This window comes from Mesocricetus auratus, unplaced genomic scaffold (genome assembly GCF_017639785.1).
Source record: "Mesocricetus auratus isolate SY011 unplaced genomic scaffold, BCM_Maur_2.0 Super-Scaffold_100676, whole genome shotgun sequence".
Classification (NCBI taxonomy): domain Eukaryota; kingdom Metazoa; phylum Chordata; class Mammalia; order Rodentia; family Cricetidae; genus Mesocricetus; species Mesocricetus auratus.
The window spans coordinates 12,257,882-12,277,791 of record NW_024429266.1 but is presented as its reverse complement, the minus strand read 5'-3'; the positions used below and the strand labels follow the sequence as shown (position 1 = coordinate 12,277,791).

The window sequence follows — 19,910 nt, the reverse complement described above, 5'->3', positions numbered from 1 at the left end:
CAACTGGGACAAAGCACAGTTCATCTGCCCCTAAACTGTCTTCACGTTTTTATTTGTGTCTCATTAGGAGACACAATATGCAATCCCCTGGAGCTGAACTGTTAAGGAGATTTGCACCATGCAATGCTGATGCTGGGAGTGGGTGCTGGGAACAGGACTTGGGTACTCCACCAGAGCAATGAGTGCTCTTAACAGATGAGTGGTCTCTCTAGCGCCCATAATCATTCTTTTAAAACGTAACTAGAAAGACCAGGTGTGGTGGCACATGCTTTTCCATCCCAGCATTTGGAAGACAGAGGCATTTGTGTCACTGAATTTGAAACCAGCCTAATCTAATCTACATAGCAAAACTTGCTCTCAAGAAAGGGGGTGGGGAAGAAAGAAAGAAATGAAGGAGGGATGGAGGGAGGGGAGAAAGAAGAAAGGAAAAAAGGAAAGAAGGAAGGGAGGGAGGGAGGGTGGGAGGGTAAGTTGGTTTATAAGGAAGATTTTAGCACCCCCTTAAACTATGTGAAGTGGGAAGAATTTGTGTCTAACACAGTGCTTGCTCAAAGAAGACTTACAGTCTGATAACATTGGAAAATGAACCTCACTGGTCAAAACAAAGCAGCAGAGTATACTGTATGAAATAATAGTATATTTGCTATTGGAGGGTGGGACTAGGGGTCAAACCCAGGGTCTTGTGCATACAGCTAAATACTCCAACCACTGAGCCACATCCTCAGACACTGCGTGTGTCTCTCTATCTGCCTATGTGCGTGTGTCTGTGCCTGTATCTATCTATCTATCTATCTCTCTCTTACTCTCTCTCTCTCTCTCTCTCTCTCTCTCTCTCTCTCTCTGTGTGTGTATGTGTGTGTTCAAATGTATTCTGTATGATCAAATTGTTACTTATGCTCCTGTAATAAAAATGGAATTCACAAACAGAATTAAGAAAAGGGAGTGGGAAGTGGGGCCCTGAATACTGTCTGTCAATCCTACTTCTTAGAAATACGATCAATCATCAGGCAGGCAGCACACACCTTTAAGCCCAGCACACAGGAGGCAGAGGCAGGCAGATCTCTGGGAGTTTGAGGTCAGCCTGGTCTACAAAGAGAGTTCTGGGGCAGTCTCCAAAGCTACAGAGAAACCTTGTCTCAGAAAAAAAAGAAAGGAAATATGATTAATCATTCTAAAACTATCTGAGCAGCCCTCTCCTGAAGCCCATGCCCACACTTGGGTCTCTCTTTTTCTGGCTCCTCTTTATCCTAAACCTTATGTTTTAGTCAAAATTGAAATTCCTTTAACAAAACCTCCAACTCTGCTTTACTGTTAAAAGAAAAAGAAGAACCCATCTGGACATAAAACATAAAAATCCCACAGTGAAAACTCTTACAGTGCCTGCAGCAGGTAACAGCTACTTGCCATTTGGTTTAAACCATTTGCTTTTTTGTTCATTTTTAGGAAGTGTATTAGATGATGAAGAAATTGTAGAAATCCTAAGAAAATCCAAAATGACTTCAAATGAAATTTCCAAACGTATCAAAGAAACAAAAAAAGCAGAACGTGAAATTCAAGCAACTCGCAAGACCTATCTCCCCATAGCCACGCGGGGCGCCCTGCTCTACTTCGTGATGGCCAGTCTCACGCAGGTAGAGTACATGTACCAGTTCTCCCTGGAGTGGTTCCGGCAAGCTTTTGTTTCCTCGACAGTTTCCAAAGCCAAGCCTGATTGGAAAATGGACGAAACGTCCCAGGAAAGAGCTGACGAGACTTCTTCAAGTGTCTCAAATCAACAGAATCCAGAAAGTGGAAGAAATTCCTTAACCACGGATACTAAAAACGCAATAGATGTGTTGACAAGAAACGTGTTTAGGGTAAGCCGTCCTTTTACCATGAGTTTTCCCAGCACTGCCTCGAGGGCTCATGTAACGGTTGTGGTTTCTGTAGGCGGTCTCTTCGGCTCTATTCAATGAGCATAAACTCTGCTTCTCCTTCCGGCTCTGCACCACAATCATGAGAGATAATGCCAGTGACACTCTGGTGGCCGATGATGACATAGGATTCCTTCCAGAGGAAGAATGGAACATCTTTTTATACTCTGGCATTTTGATAAATATTAGAAACATACTATCCAAGCCTAGATTGAATAGTAAGTAAAAATTATGTTTTTTAAAAAGAAAACAAAACAAAACACTGACATATGTTTCCTTGTAAAACACTAAAAGATTTTGAGATTTATTTCTGTGATGTCAAATTCTATGTCAAACTCACAAATGTGTGCACATACAGTCAGCACGTTCTTTGTTTGTTTGGAAAAGCATTTCACTATATAGCCACGCAAGCCTAGAAGTCATGATCCTCCTAAGTCACTTTTGAGTGAGTGAATGAGTAAATAAATCACAACTAGTAAGATCATGGTGGTCCTAATATAAAGCAGATTATATACGATAGTGACTAGGGACACCCACATTGACTACAATGCCCTTCTTACATAACGTTCTTCACTTACTATTGAAAACTTGAGACAAAAGCATGCCTGTCTGTGGTGGTCTGAATGAGGACGGCACCCAAAGGCTCGTATGTCTGAGTGCTCAGTCCTTAGTGGGATTGTTTGGGAAGGATTTGGAGGTGTGGCCTTGTTGGAAGAGCTGTGTCACTCACGGTGGGCTTTGAGGTTTCAAAAGCCCATGCCTAGCCTAGCATTCTCATTCTTTCTCTCTCTGTCTCTGTCTGTCTCTCTGTGTCTCTGTCTCTCTGTGTCTCTCTCTGTGTCTCTCTCTCACTCTCTCTGTCTCTCTCTCTGTCTCTCTCTGTCTCTGTCTGTCTCTCTGTCTCTCTGTCTCTCTCTCTGTCTCTCTCTGTCTCTCTGTCTCTCTCTCTCTCTCTGCCTGCTGATCAGGATATAAAGCTCTTAGCTACTGCTCCAGCTCCATACCTGTCTACTTCCTGCCATGAGGACCATGAACTGACCCTGAAAACTGTGGGCAAGCCCCTAATTAAATGCTTTATTTTATGAGTTAGCTTGGTCACAGTGTCTCTTCACAGCAGCAGAACAATGCGTAAAACACACAGTCACTTAACAACTGAATCTTTTAAGATCTGTGATGTAGCAAAATCAATGCTAAGAAGGAAATAAAACATGTGAAAACAGAAAGCTCTCAGGATTGGAGACATGGCTCAGTAGTTAAGAGCATACACTGCTCTTGGGGGGCTCAAGTTCAGTTCCTAGCACCTACCTCAGGCAGCTCACAACTGCCTATAGCTGCAGCTCCATGAAGATCCAATGCCTGCCTGCCAGCACCTGCACGCACATGCACATATCCTCATACAGGCAGACACGCATGCCAACCATTTAAAAAATAAATGTTTAAAAAAGAAAGATCTCAGGTCACCAAGATAAATTTCTACCTCAAGAGCTACTGTTCAAAAGATCACCAAAGTGGATATCTCATACTTTCTCAGTTCAGAACACGGCATAAAACCTGCATTACTGTTGAATAAGTAGGTTATAGTCGCATAAAAACAGACAAAATGAAGGGCTGGAAAGAGCTCATTGGTTGAGAGCACATTTTGCTCCTGTAGAGGGCCCAAGTTCAGTTCCCAGCATCCACAGTGGGCAGCTCACACCATCTGCAACTCCAGCTCCAGGAGACCTGATGCCCTCTTCTGGCCTCTGTAGACAATTGCACTCACATGCACATTCTCCCTCCCAGATGTTCACATATACACACCATTTTAAAATGAAAATAAATCTTTTTCAAAAAGTCAGTGGCACAGAATAAAGATCCCACAAGCTAACGCACACATTTGTGTTCAAATAATCAACAACCTATGTTAGGAAAACTGGATAAGCACATATAAAAGAATGAAGTTGGACCTTTATTTGTACCAAATACAAATATTAACTCTAAGTGGGTTACATGTAAGCCCTAGAACTATAAAAAGTCCTAGCAGAGGGCCAGGTGGATGATGACTCAGTTGGTAAGGTGCCCTCTGTGCAAACATGAAGGACTAAGTTCAGACCCCCGGCACCCACATTGAAAAGCCAGGCACAGCGATGTGTGCTTGGAGCCACTGGAAGCTCACGGGCACCCAGGGGGCTTCCAGTTCCCTTGAGAGGTGCTGTTTCAAAACCAGAGACAGCAAAATCACCAGCCATGTATACGCACATGCAGGCACATCCTCATGAACACTCACGCGCACACATGCAACCTTTTTATTAAAGTCCTTACAGGTTATACAGAAGAAGTTTATGTCACTAGTACTACAGGAATGCCTAAAGGAAGTGATTTCAGGAAGGGAGGAACTGTTAGGTTCACACTTGCAGGGGATGTTGGTCTAAGGATAAGGGCAGGGGTTTTCAACACAGCTCATTCACACACTGGTGGATCAGGAAGCAGAAAGCCTGGGCTGAAACCAGAAGTGGATGATCACCTTTAAGGCCCACCCACACCAGTAGTCCCTTCCTTCTAGGTTCCAACCCTCCCAGAGCAGAACTACTGGCTAAGGGCCACCCTTTTACACATGTGCCTGTGAGGAACCCTGGGCGTGGCAGGGACGTCTGTAATATTTATGTACTCCTGGTGGAATTGTAAATATGAGAAATAGGATGACATTTCTTCAAAGCATTAAAGATAGAACAGTTAAATGATCCGGCAATCCCACTCCAAGTATACGCCCGAAAGATTGTGGCAAATGTGGAAGACATTTGCCCAGCCATGGTCACAGCTGATAGTTGTATGCAGCCACGTGTCTACCAGTCCATGAGGGGTAAACAAAATTTGCCATAAATGCAATTGGAATGGAATTTAAAATAAAGGAAATCCCATTTCATATTACTGCATGGTCGAGCCTTGAATGACATAAAACAGTCACAAAAAAAACAAACACCAGTCCTATGAGGTATCTGAGGGAGACAGTTCATAGAAACAAAATGGACAGCTGACCGCCAGGAGCTTGGGGGAAGGCAAAGGAAGGGGAGTTGTGTTGGGCTGTAGAACAGCTCTGGAGATCTGCTTTACGCGGCGCAACGCACATAATCCTGAGTTCTGTGCTGAAAATGTTTTAGATAATCAGTTTTGTTATGGAAGAAACAACATATCACAAACTTATCTAGTTAATGTGCCTGCCTATTCATTGTGATGCTGGGAACAGAACTCATGGACTCATGCATGCTAGACAAGCATCCTATAGAGCTGTGTCCCCAACCCCTCTAGTTGATTCTTACATGAAGCGACTCCTTGCTCAACAACAAATACGTGTTAATTATCTACTCTGGAATGGGTCACTGGAAGGTGAAGGGTTTCTCTCTCGTGTGACTGCTTTCCCCTCTCCCGTAGGTATATTTGAGATACGCAGGAAGGAGCATCTTCAGTGGGTTACGGACCTGAGATGGAAGCAATGCCAGTACATCAGCAGCCAGATGGAGCCATTCTCCCTGCTCTGCAAATCGCTCCTGTCCAACAAGTGGCAATGGGACGCCTTTAGGGACACTATGGCTGTCTACTCTCTAATGAGCAGACCCTTCTCCTCAGAAGGGGTGATACCTCGGGAAAGTCCCAGATCACCAGAAGAGGGTAGGGACCTTAGCGCCTAAGCCTAACCTTTGTGTGTGTGTGTGTGTGTGTGTGTGTGTGTGTGTGTGTGTGTGTGTGTGTGTCTGTGTGTATTGTTGGTGTATAAAGGTAGATCATGAGAGGCACGCCTAGCACTTGAAGGCAACGGCAGGCAGATCTCTTGAATTCAAGGCTAGTCTGGTCTATAGGACAGCCAGGGCTACACAGAGAAACCTTGTCTTGAAAGAAAAAAAAAAAAAGAGCTGGGTGGCGGTGGTGCACATGCTTTAATTCCATAATTCCAGCACTTGGGAGACAGAGGCAGGTGGGTCTCAGTGAGTTCAAGACCAGCCTGGCCTACAAAGCAAGCTCTAGGACAGCCAGAACTGTTGCTGTTACACAGAGAAGCCCCATCTCAAGAAACCAAAAAAGAAAAAGAGAGAAAAGAAGGGAAGGTAGATCACAACCGTTGGGAATGCGGAGAGAAGCATCGCTATGTTCTGTTCTGTGTGGCGCGCTTGAGTCAATGCAATCAATCCTCACAATAGGGAAGCGGTTTTTAGGAATTTCATTGTTATAGGTGAGAAACTTGTGTGAGTACTGGACTTTGGAAACATTAAATATGTCAGCCTGTCATTACAGCACACTGGTTCTGAACCTTGCGTCTGAGGGACCCTTCACAGACTCCTCATTTTATGTAGCAGACATGTTCTGAAAGTTACACAGGAGCTGAGTATACAGCCCAGTGGGAGAGCATTTGCCCAGCATGGCAAGGCCCCTGGGTTCAATCCTCGGGACCACAAAAAGAAAGGAAAAGATACCCATGGAAAACATAACAAGCCCAGGGAAGAACTACACAGTAAATGGGTCTGTTTGTTTGTTTCGAGACAGGGTTTCGCTGTATAGTCCTGGCTCCTGAACTCACTCTGTAGATCAGGCTGGCTTTGAACTCAGAGATCTGCCTGCCTCTACCTCCCGAGTGCTGGGATTAAAGATGTGGCCACCACCGCCCAGCACACACAGATCTTTTTAAGGACTGCCATTTTGTCTATTTTCTCCTTTTCTCTTTCTGCTTTGAACCCTGCTCCCTTTTCTTTTTTCCCTGCTCTCTTGACTATGAAACCCCTACTTGGGACACGGCCTAGTTTGTTTCCTGCCACATATTTCTCCATTTTTGGTTGCAGAGTTTTGTTATTATGCACAATAATGTAGTCTGATAACATCAATATTCTCACACATACCTCTTCTCTGCCAGAAAGGGAATTCAGAAGCAGAACTACTGAACAGAGGAAACACTTTTCATGTGAGAAATCCCTGCCAGGTTGATTTCTTAAATAATCTAAATTATGTATTTTCACCAGCAGTGTGCATGCCTAGCCTTTTAAAAATTTTATTATCTTTAAGTATACTGTGTTAAGACATGTGTGTACACGTAACTGAAAGTGCCCATAGAGGCCAGAAGTATCGTATGCCCCTGGAGCTCAAACTAATAGGTGCTTGTGAGTCACCGGGTGTGGGTGCTGGGATTCAAACCTGGGTCCTCTGGAAGAGTAGTGTGTGCTCTTAACCACTGAGCCATCTCTTCAGCCCCACTGCCCATTTTCTAATGGAAGGCTTGATCTCTTTTGAGTTGTACCAAGCTGAAAAGTTCAAAATACTTCCATTTTAATTGCCATATTAGTAAGTATCTTTTAAAGTACTATTGGTGACTCGATTTGCCTATCCATACATATACTTCCTTCATTTTTAAAACTAACTGCTTATCTCCTTTCTGGTTGTTTATAAGAATTGATTGAATATAAGATTGAATATAAGAATTGAGTTAGATAATTCATTTTGTGTGTTTTTCTAAATCTGGCCATTATTTGTGGATAGAAGCTGCACTATACAGGTAGTAGGACGCTAAGCTGCACTGTACAGTTAGTAGGACGCTAAGCTGCACTTACAGTTAGTAGGACGCTAAGCTGCACTATACAGGTAGCAGGACGCTAAGCTGCACTATACAGTTAGTAGGACGCTAAGCTGCACTATACAGGTAGTAGGACGCTAAGCTGCACTATACAGTAGGACGCTAAGCTGCCAGCTGTATCTGTTTTCTCTGCCTGCTTCCTTTTCCGCCTCTAATGAAGAAGCCCCCACCCCCACCCATACACTTTTTGTTTGTGGATCACTGTTACTTTATTTATTTGCACTTATCACTAATCTATCTGTATTTCCCTACTATATTTTAATGTAGGGCAAAAGTCAATAATTTTTATCTAAAGGAACTCTGTTAACCCTTCTTGTAAAGTGAGAATCTTTTTATTTTGCAAATAACTCCAAATTTATCACTTATGATTGAACTTACACATACCGTGGGATTTTTTTCCAATCAAAATATTAGCACATTTTTTAAAAAAAATCTTTATAATCCAAATTGTATGTAAGGTTAGATATTGGGGAATGCCAGGGAAGCAATGAACTTAGGAGCATGGCTGGGAACAAGGCCTGGAGGGCCTTCCACCTGGCGCGAGCAAGCCTCCATCGTCATGGAGAGAGGAGTCAGTGTGGAAAAATAAAGAACCATGTAAGTTCTCAAGACTGTGGTAATCCTAGCTGAGCTTTTGTGAGTTCTCCCCTCCCCGGCTGTCTTAGGTGTTGTGAGTAGAAATCTCTTATCTACACACTGGAGCTCACTTGAGAGAGCGGGTGTGGAGGGCCTGCCTGGTCCCCTGCTTCTCATTCTCCTTCAGCTTCTGTAATTCCATCACTACACCCCAGCCGCATCCTCCATCCCTACTCAAGTCATTTGAGCCTACATCTGCTTCATGATGAAGGGTGTCAATGCCCCAAGTCCTAGGAATAACACTCACTTACTTAGCCAACCATGTCTCTTTTCATAATTTTATAACTGAATTTCATATCGTAACATATTTTAGCAGCACTGCTGTCTGGTTATTAATTGTAGTCTCTTTCTCTTGATGGTATCTATCTAGCTAAACTTCTGAATGAAAACGATGAAATGTTCAACCCTATAAGTTTTCCTTGGGAAAAACTCACTCCATTTCAAAGACTTATCTTGGTAAGATGCACTAAGACAAAAGATTATGATTCTAGGTATTTCAAGTAAGTTTATTAGTAGTTTGAACCCCTCGAGATTGAAATTTTATAAGCAAAATATGCTAACTTCTGCAAGCTATGATTTACTGAACCTTAGTGTAGTGGGAGCCACCAGCACCCCACCCTAATGTTTTGTCACGTGGTAGTCCTGCCCCCCCGTTCATCCTCTATAGACAAGACAAAGTTTGAGGGATGAACTGAGTTGCTCGATGCCACTGTTGTCTCCCTGTTCTTTTGAGGTCTGCCTTGTCTACAAGCTCACTTGTTACCCTTCTATTCCGTGCTAAAATTACAAGATTAGACCCAGTCCCTTTAGAGAGACAGCAATGGCTGCCCAGTCTGGTTATGACAAGTAATAGGTATGATTCCTGGTTCAATGTCCAGAGGCCACATGATTGACTCACGGCTAAGTCACATCCACTCAAGAGGCACTTGCGAAGACAGCATCCCACCTCTCAGTTGCATTAGAATCTGGCTTGGGGTTTGGGAGACTCAGGATGGGATTCGGTGTGTGTTAGTCAGTTTGTTAAAGTAGCAAAATGCTTAAGATAATCAACTTATAAGGCTTATTTGGGCCCAATTTCAGAAGTTTTTCAGTCCATGGTCAGTGGAGAGAAAAGAGGTGTGTATTAGTCAGGGTTCTCTAGAGTAATAGAACTGCCTAATCCATTCTCGGACAGTTTCAGACTTGCCCTCCATGCAGGGATGCTGAACTTTCCCAGAACATGCTTCATGATCATTATGTGAAAATGTATCGTGTAAGTGGTCTGTGTGTAAGGCAGTCTTCACAGGGAAGCTCTGTGCCCATTATCCATGCACTGTATGTGTGCCCAGCACAGTCCACATGCCCACAGCCCTCCCCAGTCCCATATTCTGTCCCACTGAAACTTACAGACTATGTATGGCATTGCTGTTTGTCTTCTGGGTGGAAGGATTAATTGTCTTCGAGTTGGGTTATCTTGCATCTTGCAACCCCGCACTATATGGGTTCTACTTGCTCTAGAGATGACAGCAGAGCAGGAGGAACCCAGAAAAAGGTGTCCTTTTGCAAAGCCAGAGATCACTGTGTACACCTGAGTAGTCAAACCAAGCTCTCTCGTGAAGTATGGAAGAGCTTTGTAGGAACACAAGGCTGCTGGGCAGCGGGGAGCCAACTGCCTTAGTCTGGGTTTCTGTTGCTGTGAAGAAACACCATTTAATTGGGGCTCACTTACAGTTTAGAGTTTCAGCCCATCATTATCATGGTGGGGTATGATGGCCTGCAGACAGACATGGTGCTGGAGCTGAGAGTCCTACACCTTGATTGGCAGGAGGCAACAGGAAGTGTTCTGAGAAAATGGGTGGTATCTTGAGCATAGGAGACTTCAAAGTCCACCCCCACAGTGACACACTTCCTCCAATAAAGCCACACCTACTTCAACAAGGCCACACTTTCTAATAGTGCTATTCCCTTTGGGGACTATTTTCTTTCAAACCACCACACCAACCAAGGGTCAGGAGTGCCCTCCCACCCCCTGTCTCGTTAACTCTCCCCAACATCAGGAAACTCTGGCTACAGCCAGAGCACTTAATTTTGATTTCATTTTTACCACTGGGAATAGTCCTCTGCATAGATTTTAAATTTACCTTGTCTTCATTTTATTTTTCAGATTAAAGTTCTTCGGCCAGAACGTTTAGAGAATTCAGTAAGAAAGTTTATAGCTGAAAAAATGGGAAGTGACTATATCCATGAGACTTCAGTTAATCTGAAAGAATCCTATAAAGAGTCCACAGCTCAGACACCGCTGATCCTCATTCACTCCTATGGTGAGCTACCTGTGACCAACGGCACAACCCCCGCACCCTGAAAACTCTGGGTGGTACCTCACAACTGTAATCCCAGCAATCGTTAAATGGGGACAAGAGGATTGTAAATTCAAGATCATCCTCTGTTTTGAATATTTTTAGGGTAGCCTGTGATACATGACCCAATCTGGAAAAACACCCCCTCTCCTCACCCCATCCTGCCCACCAAAAAAAAGGAAATGTAGAGACATAGATCCTGTATCCAGTTATCCTGCTTAAAGCTTCATACCCTTCTAACATCTTTGAAAAGGGATTTAAACTTTAAGCTATATGTAGGGTGAATCTTTCTAAAAATACAAAAGAATCAAAATGAAAAATGTATTCGAGTTCATTTTCTTGTAAAAAGTATCCTCATGCCCATTAAAAAAGGGACAAGTTAGGGCTCACCCCTTAAATTTACTGACTGTTTCCATTAACAGTGACCTTTAAGAGGTCCTATCCCATTCTGTGGTGGAACATGTTTATTAGGGTCACTTCAATCAGTTCCCTAGTCATGGTCATTCGTATTTGGCTCAGAATAAACTCTTTCTCTGGTTTCTGCTTTTAAAGGCAACTATTGGAAGTGGGCTGTGTCCCTCTGCCCTACACACCCCCACACCTGTCCCCTGTCCCTTGCCTTAGCTCTGTGGGCCCAAAGGATAGCCCCTCCTTCAGTTTTCCTCAAATCCACATTCTCCAAGTCACTGTGTCTTTAGAATTCACCGTTCCCACACACACACTTGAACTCCACAGGCAGAGGCGTTGTCCTGGGCACCCCCTCTCACCAGATCCTCTCACCAGAACCACCAGGTCATGGTGTCCCAGCTATGTGCCTGACATCTGCAAAGATGCCGCCCTCCCCCTGTAGGGCAGCAGGCTGCTGTCCATCCCTCATGCCAACAGCAGTCCTCTCTTCAGGAGATAGCTAAGGTTTGCCCACACACTCTCCTAATACACTTTTGCTGTGGGTACCCATGCACGCAGTCTCCATGCCCATACCTCTTTTCACTGTGTCTTAGCTGGGTTAGTAGCCATCATGGGCGGTAGATTCAGGCATGACAACCGCACAGTCGTGCCCCAGCTCATAAGCAGCTACCATTCCCCAACGTTGGGAAACTTGGATCACTGGCCAGCAAATGGCGGAGACACACTTTGAAACGTAGGCTTTAATTTCAAGCCCTGGGCCACAGTCCTGCAGCTCTCGCCACTCCAGCAGTAAGGGCAGGATTGCTTTTACCGCGGGAACTAAGTGAGCCTACAGTCTGAGGCACCTCTGCATGCTGTCGTACAGGGATTGACCTCAACAATATCCTCCTAAGATTCGCACAAGAGATCAAAGGAATGACACCAAAGGTGACGGTGATTTCCCTAGGCCGAGGCCAGGCGGCTAAAGCAGAAGAGCTCATTTTTAAGGCACTGGACCAGAAGCATCAGTGGATCTTCCTCCAGAACTGCCACCTTGCAGCATCCTTCATGCCGAGACTCTGCGCTATCATAGAGTCGTAAGTTTCCTGTCTGTCTGTCTGGGATCAAACTAATCTGCACCGTGAAGTCACACCGCCAAGAGCCGCGCACACGGTGCACAGAAGGCTGAAGCGATGTGTTGGACCACTAGAAAACACTCAGCCGCCCTGACTGCTGCCCTGATCACTGTCCTGAGAGCACACAGCTTTTCTCTTTTCCTTTTAAGCACCTGTTTAGATTGCATTTTCCATCTTCTTTAGCATTTGCTCATGTATAATCTATGATATGGTTCTTAATATTTTACATGCCTCCAAACAGCAAAACGCAGGACCTCATATGCAGCTCTCAACAGTGTTTTCCTTTATGGCCTGTGTTTACCCGCTGGAATCACTTCAAGGCTGCACTCGCCACCGCACTGACACACTTGATCTCCAGAGGCTCAGCCTTCTTGTTCGCTGCATTTTGACACTCGATTGCTGTAACTCGCTATGAGGGAAGAGTCGGCAATGTGTGAAATTAGAAACATTTGAGCCAATTACTAATTAATCTTTGTCTTCTGATTCTTGGGTGATTTCACAAGTGTGATTTTTCTTTCCCCCAATAGTTTTTAAACTGCTAAAAGAGTAGGAGTCTGAGAATAGCGCCGATTAGGAGGGACTTTAGGAGTCTAAGTTGGGCAGTTACAATCTAACTGAAGCCTCCTCTCAGATGTTCAAGCAGAAGAATGACAAGATGGGGCCATCATGCCCTTGCTCCACATTCCTGGCCATGCAGAATAGGACGATAGTAAACTCTGTGTCGTCCCGTTGTATTCGCTTGATTTAGCCAGGTCCTGCTGTCATTTACTTTGCTGCTCAGTTGTCCCAGATTTGACCTGCCCCCTCCCCACCCTGGCTTTTTGAGATAGCTATGTAGACAAGACTGCTCTTGAACTCATGACCCCTGCTTCCCTCCCAATTGGAGGTATGCACGGCCACACCTGACTTTCACTTAGGTCATGTAATAGAAGTTTTCCCAAGTTTCTACATTTATGATTTTTTAACTTAAGGGAACTAGAAACTGATGGATCTTTGTGCAGTTCTTTGTATACCATCAAAGTCCTTGTGATGAGTGGTGTCTTTGGCATTGAAATGATCTGCAAGGTCACAGAAACATAAATGTTCTATCTTTAAGAAGGTATTGCACAAAATTTTAATATTTACATTTTTATTTTGCAGATTTAGTAATCCAGATATGGTGATAGACCCTGATTTTAGGCTTTGGTTAAGCTCAAAATCATATGGTTCTTTCCCAATTCCTATTCTTCAGAAGGGTGTGAAGGTAAGAGCAAGCTGGCGGGTTTCAGTGTTGACTGGCAGGTCCTGCTCGACTGTAAAGCATCATCACTCATTATTCTCACGCATGGTGCACTCACTGTCGCTTTTGCAGGGTGGGGATGGGGATGCCACCGTAGTGTGTAGACCTTGCATGGTGCAATCACTGATAACTTTTGCAGGGCGGGCAGGGTGCTACCGTAGTGTACAGATCTGCTTGCAGTGACTCCCAGCTCTGACACTCGCTTCTCGAAAAGGATGCTCTTCTTCTAGTTGCTGAAAACCAAGATGCACATGTCTGTATAACTTTTTCCTTTATGCCTTCTACTTTTTTCTCCTCAAGACACCGTCTTGTTATGTTGCCCAGGCTGGCCTTGAACTCCTGAGTCCAAATGATCCCCACTTCAGTTTCTTGAGTATGTGCTAGTACACCCAACTATGTGGTGTTTTCTTATTTCTGTTCCTCTTAACCACTGAATGGTTTGTTAACTCTCTGGAAAGTTCTAACAGAAGGAAAACAAACTATTTGCTAAGCTCACCTTAATTGTGGGTTTTGTCTGAATTCTGAATTCCAACCATGAAGACTTGGTCCATCCTGTTAAAGGTAGACTTCAAACAACAGAGAAACCAGTGACGACACGGGCAGGGCAGACTCAGTCATGCGGATTCCTAAAACTGGAAGCCCCTGCTGCACCACTGCTCCCTAGCACTTCCGTTCTCCAGAGCCACTTCCCAGCAGCCCTGCCCTGAAGCAGACAGAGAAATCCAAGAGACTCTCAACCTCTCAGATGCTGTCCCCTTCCCACGACCAGGCCCCCCGACTATGACCTCAAGTGACCTCTTTCCTTTGGCCGGGAGTAGAAGTTGGGAGGCAGCAGTAATAAAGAGGGGCGTAGAGTTTCAAGGACATTTGTTTTCGATTGGGCCCATTGCTCTAATTCCACTATCAATCAAGCTGGATATGGTGGTACATGCCTTTAATCCCAGCACCAGGGAGACAAGGCAGCAGGTGTATATCTATAAATTTGAGGTCACTTTCATCTGAATCTACATAGGGAGTTTCAGGCCTTTCTCAATGGTTAGAGACCTTCCTCCTTCCCCAAATGCTATACTAACATCTCTAAGGAAAAGTCTCCCTGTTCCTGTAAATCAAGAGGGGCCACCATGCCAGACTTCTGCATATGCTCAAGAGACATCTTGAAGCCCCATCATGCATAGGTGCATATGACTCCCACCGCATCCCCCCTGACATGAGCCACACATAAGTAATAAGTCTGATCTTGAATTGAGAAATCTCGTGTTCATGCACACCCATACACTCACCCATATAATGCATCTGCATAGCCTCACAGTGCTTGTACTGTACATCATAAGAATTACACAAGATACCCTATTTGCCAATATTTAAACCGATTATATTCTTAGCTTGTGTACATACACACACACACACACACACACACACACACACACACACACACACTGTACCCATTAAGACCCTGGTTATCTCAGACTAGCAGCCATACACACATAATAAAACCCTCATAGCTAATCATCTCAGCTACTCCAGTGAAGAAGCTTGGATTCTCAAGGCAATCAGAATTCAATAACACAAACTCACCACTTTCCCTTTTAATGTTTCTGTTGGCTTAGTGTCCTATTTCCTGTGGTCTGGCTCCCTGTGCATGCTACCTGGCTTGGGGTCTAGCAGCTACTTTTCCCTGCCACAGCTTAGCTACCACTGATGTAGCACAGTGACAAACTCTGTCCCTCCGAACCACTATGCTTGTGGTCACAGTAACAGTTATCATCCCAGGGCTGTGGTTTGTCTTTAAAATATGACTTAGACAGACCTCTGGGGGCTCAAGGCCAATCTCAGCCACATAGTAAGATCCGTGCTAGCCACAGCTGCAGAGTGACTCTCAAAACTAAAGTGCGAATTAGAACGTGATACAAAATCGGAATCCTTTTCCAGAGGTGTTCAAGAGGGCAAAGGAATAAATAGCCTAGAGTGGAACTTGACGACGGTTCTGGGGGATAGCTGCCAGCCATGTGCATGATAGTTCTGTGAGAAGGGCCCTCCAGGGCCTGTTCCCATCTGTAGTCACTTGGCGTTTTCACTCCCTTTCCTTTTACAGATCGCTGTGGAACCTCCCCAGGGATTGAAAAGCAATTTACTTCAAATGTTTGGATATGGCGGGAGTGGGGAGGTAACAGAAGAGTTATTTAATAAGAATGATTGTGGACCGTGGTGGAAAAAGATTCTCTTCAGCCTCTGTTTATTCAATGCTGTGATCAATGAGAGGAAAATGTATGAAACCCTGGGCTGGAATATCCCTTACAAATTCAGTTCTTCAGACTTGGAGGTGAGTGTGGGTTCTGCAAGGCAGGCAGTAACTAGTAACAGAGACGCAAGCTGAGCTGAGCTAGCCTGTGTCTCCACGGTGCTAGGTGTTTACCTGGTGGGAAGAAAATGCATTGTGTAACTAGGAAATGGGGACTCTAGAGTCAGCTTTCTACAATGCAGTGTCAGCCGCACCACTTGGGCTATGCACAATTTCCTCTTCTAGACAAGACATAACCCCAGGGACCTAGTTCCTTCTGTGAAATAAAGCGGCGTGGGAGGGAAGCAAGCCTCAGCACATACCCACAGAGTCTTTACAAGAAGCAGCTCAGTGGCCTGGAGAGATGGCGCAGCAGTTGAGAGCACTGGCTGCTGCTCTTCCAGAGGACCCGAGTTCAGTTCCCAGCACCTACGTGTTGACTCACAACCATATGTAACTGAGTTCCAGGGGATAGGATGCCCTCTTCTGGCCTCTGCGGACATCGGGTACACACGTGGTACACAGATAACATAGCCAGGCAAAACACCCATACACATAAAATAAAAATAGAAATCTTTAAAAAAAATGGGGGGAGCCACAACTCAGTGAATATAAGTGAAACATTTTGATCGGTTCCTGTCATGTAAATCACTATAAATACATCTCTCAATATTCATTCAAAGCAAGAAGGATTACCCTAAGTCACTGGGGCCTGGCAACTTAATAGTCTTCTATACATTTTTATCCTTTTTATAGTATCCTCTATTGTACTTTTTGGCAGGATGTTTTCTTTTTTGTTGTTTTGTTTTTTCAGGATAGGGTTTCTCTGTGTAGCCTTGGCTGAACAGAAATTCATTAGGTAAACCAGCTGGCCTCAAGGCATGTACCACCACCACCCAGCAGGGATGTTTTCTTTATTGCTAATAAAAGAAATGAACAATAACGTCTGCTTAAACTTTTTCAAAGTTGTCAGGCAAGCCTTTGATTCCAGTACTCAGGAGGCAAAGGCAAGCAAATCTCTGAGTTTGAGACCAGCCTGGTCTACAGAGTGAGTTCCAGGACAGCCAGGGCTACACAGAGAAACCCTGTCTCAAACAACAACAAGAAATTCCTGAGTTAACTTCTTGAGGCTGTGCTTCTGGTGTAGAACGCTGCACTGTTTGTGGTGTAGAACACTGCGCTGTTTCTGGGTTGCTTTTTGTTTTGTTTTGTTTGGGGGGGGGTTCTAGGAAATTCTTGATTCTACCTCTATTAGTAGGCCTACCCTAGGCAGGAGGTCTTCCATTCTTTTGTGTCCCTTCTGCGTCCATCAAGCATTTCCACCTCACAAGAAGTCACATACATGCAATAAAGATCATTATTTCTGGGATTAGCCAAGAATATAAAATAACACAGCTGCACATTGGAGATCTGCCAAAGAGTCTGAGCACAGGGTGCTCCTGCCCAAGCCTATTCGAAGCCCAGCCGAAAAGCAAACAATTCACCACAGGAAGCGCTTGCACTGGGCATGAGCGAGTTGAGTGGGAAAACAATCACTTGAACAGAGAAATGGATTTAAGGAGATTTAAGCATTCCTTTTTCCTCCCAGTGCTAGCAACCAAACCCAGATTCTCATATATGAGTGCCGTGCTGGAGTACAGAGCTATATCCAGCCCCATATGTCTTCAGCTTAGCAGGGAAGAAAACTGAGAAGAAATAACAACTTGAGAAAACTATCAAAAATAAGAGAAATAATAAATAAATACATAAATAAATAGCATGAAGCAAAAGGAAGGGACTACTATCCCTAGTGGTATTAAACGTAGTATGTACAAGGTCCTGTGTCCCCTCCCTAGCACATCAGTGGATAACACACGTACGCCTTTTTTTTTCTTTTATCTGCATTTATTTTATGCTGAATTTATTCCCATGCCATAGGTTTTTGTTTCTTCAGTTTCTTCTGGGATGTGTTTTTCTTCTGCACACCCTCCTCTTCCGGCTGTGGAACAATCTGTTCCTTTTCAGTGAGGATCATCTCAGTGTGGCAGGGGGAGCTCATGTGTGGGCTAATCCAGCTACCAAACACAAGTTAAAGAGGCTTTACTAGAGGTAGAGAATTGAGGTAGAGGGCTATGGAAAATGCAAATACATAGATTTTTCTCTAGCAATAGACACCCAGAATAGTAGTGGTTAAAAAAAAAAGTAAACTATACTGAACAAAATTAGTAAGAAATTTACAGTCCCTCATAAACAGCACTATAAATTAGGGAGAAAAAGAGCAACATTGTTGATCACTGAAAAGGCTGAAGTCTTGTGACAGTTTTGTACGGTCAGCACCCTAACTGTCGCCAGCTTCCAGATGAGCACTGGGAAGTTTGCCCAGGTTGCACAGTAAGTGGCAGCATTCCCTTCTTCTGTCCTGCTGTCTCTAACCTACCACACACCTGTTCTCTAGAGACTTAAGATATAGCAAACTGTTCATTCCTCCAATATTGTCAAATACAACATGAAGTTACAATTAGAATTTAGAAGATTTAAAATTGAAAAAAAATCACAAAAAGAAGAAATGTTGAATAAACTATGTAACGTTTAGTCTTCCTGCCCACCACCTGGGTCCTGTGGCCGCTTTCAGTCCCCAAATAACACACAAGACACTATATTAATTATGAAGCTGTTGGCCGTTTGCTTGGTTTCTTATCAGCTAGCTCTGACTTGATTGTTAACCCATAATTACTAATACATATTTTATAAGGACTTATCTTTTTGAGGACGCACTCCTGAGTGCCTGTTGCTCCCAGGAGATCACATGGTGACCAGTCTCTTCACTACATTTCCCAGAATCCTCCTTATTTCCCTATTGGCCACCAGTGCTTTACTCAAACCAATCAGCCACTGCTCTCCATCACTGAACTATCTCTTCAGCTCCCCCAGTCCTCTTCTATTGGGTCGGGGTCTTACTAAGTTGACTCCTGAGAAATTAAGACTAGAGAATTGTACCCCTGGCCTTGTTCTGTTTCAGAGAGAAACTGGTCACTTGAGAGTTGCTGGTGGTGTGTGAAATGTCAGTTAAACTAAAAAAACCCATGCAGAAATAACAAGATGCAGTGGGCTTTCCACAGGTTTCCATAAAGGTCCTGGAAAGTGTCCTCCCTGGCCGCTCAGAAGTTCCGTGGAAGGAACTGAACTACCTGATTGCGGAAGTGATCTATGGTGGCCAAGTGACTGATAAATGGGACAAGCGATGCCTGAAGACCCTTTTCAACAGATTCTGCAGTCCTGAAATGCTGGAGGCTAACTTCAGTTTCTCTAGCGATGAGGTAAGAAGCAGGTATATCCTCTTAATTATTTTAACTAGGTTTTGTTGCATCCTCTGTGTCTTTAACCAAAGCTCAGTGGTTACTTGAGTGGCTTCCATTACCTTTCAGAACCAAACTAACTTCCCGTTGTTCCATTTTTTTTTGTTTGCTTCTTTTTGTTTTGTTTTGTTTTTCAAGACAGGGCTTCTCCATATAGCTCTGGTTGCCCTGGACGTTACTCTGTAGACCAGGCTGGCCTGGAACTCAGAGATCCACCTGCCTTGTAGTGCTGGGATTAAAGGCATGTGCCACCACCACTCAACTTGCCATTGTCCTATTAAATGCCAGAATGTAGCAGGCAATGGTAAGGAAATGGTGTGTGCCCTCTGAGGACTCTAGTATTACACACAACAACAAGGGAGCGGGAGTTCATGCTGGTCAACATTCGTGCGTTTCCCGTTAGTTGCCAAAGGTTCCACTGCCCACCTTACAGGCAGGAAGCTGGGGGCCACAGAGTAGAGCGCACACACACACCGCCAGTGACAGGCAGGAACTCTGTCTCTACCACAAGCATCCAAGGTAGAAAACTCCAGATTTCCTCACTGTTCCCTTTCCTCACCCCCTTAGCTTCTGTCCTCCACCTAGGCCTCTACCTTGTGGGCAGAGCTCCAGGCTAGACACCCGCCGTTGTGCTTTGTCGAATGTTTGCTGTGACCTCTGACCCATGGGGGGAGGGGGCGGTGCATGGAGAGATAAGTGGACAAGAGATGGGAAGGATGAGGACCTGGGACCCAAGTCATCTGCCCAGAGTCTTGAGAATACAGAGAGATGAACAAAGTGGCGTTTGAGGGAAACTCCTTTGTAAGTCACCAAACAATGTGTGTGAGCAGCCTGTTGATGTCATTGACCAACAAAAGACAGCAGCATCCACAGACCAGCTGGTGCAGGCCAGCCAGTGCGCAGTTGTTTCTTACTGGGTGCTGAAAGCCTCCATTTGCTTTTAAATACTTGAAGGAATATTTAAATGTAGATTCTTGTGGTCCCCTTAGGCACATAGGGAGCAGCACTATGGGGAGG

The 19,910-nt window shown here is 44.5% G+C and overlaps 1 protein-coding gene across 1 annotated transcript in view; it reads left to right on the top strand.

Annotated features, from left to right (window-relative positions):
• The window catches only part of Dnah14 (dynein axonemal heavy chain 14), a 184,436-nt gene that overhangs the window by 146,812 nt on the left and 17,714 nt on the right, over nucleotides 1-19,910 (top strand). The window contains 9 exon segments of the mRNA XM_040738878.1: nucleotides 1,444-1,856; nucleotides 1,930-2,131; nucleotides 5,322-5,558; nucleotides 8,513-8,598; nucleotides 10,286-10,442; nucleotides 11,752-11,962; nucleotides 13,142-13,244; nucleotides 15,373-15,600; nucleotides 18,657-18,854. Of these exon segments, the coding sequence (XP_040594812.1) occupies nucleotides 1,444-1,856; nucleotides 1,930-2,131; nucleotides 5,322-5,558; nucleotides 8,513-8,598; nucleotides 10,286-10,442; nucleotides 11,752-11,962; nucleotides 13,142-13,244; nucleotides 15,373-15,600; nucleotides 18,657-18,854 (1,835 nt within the window).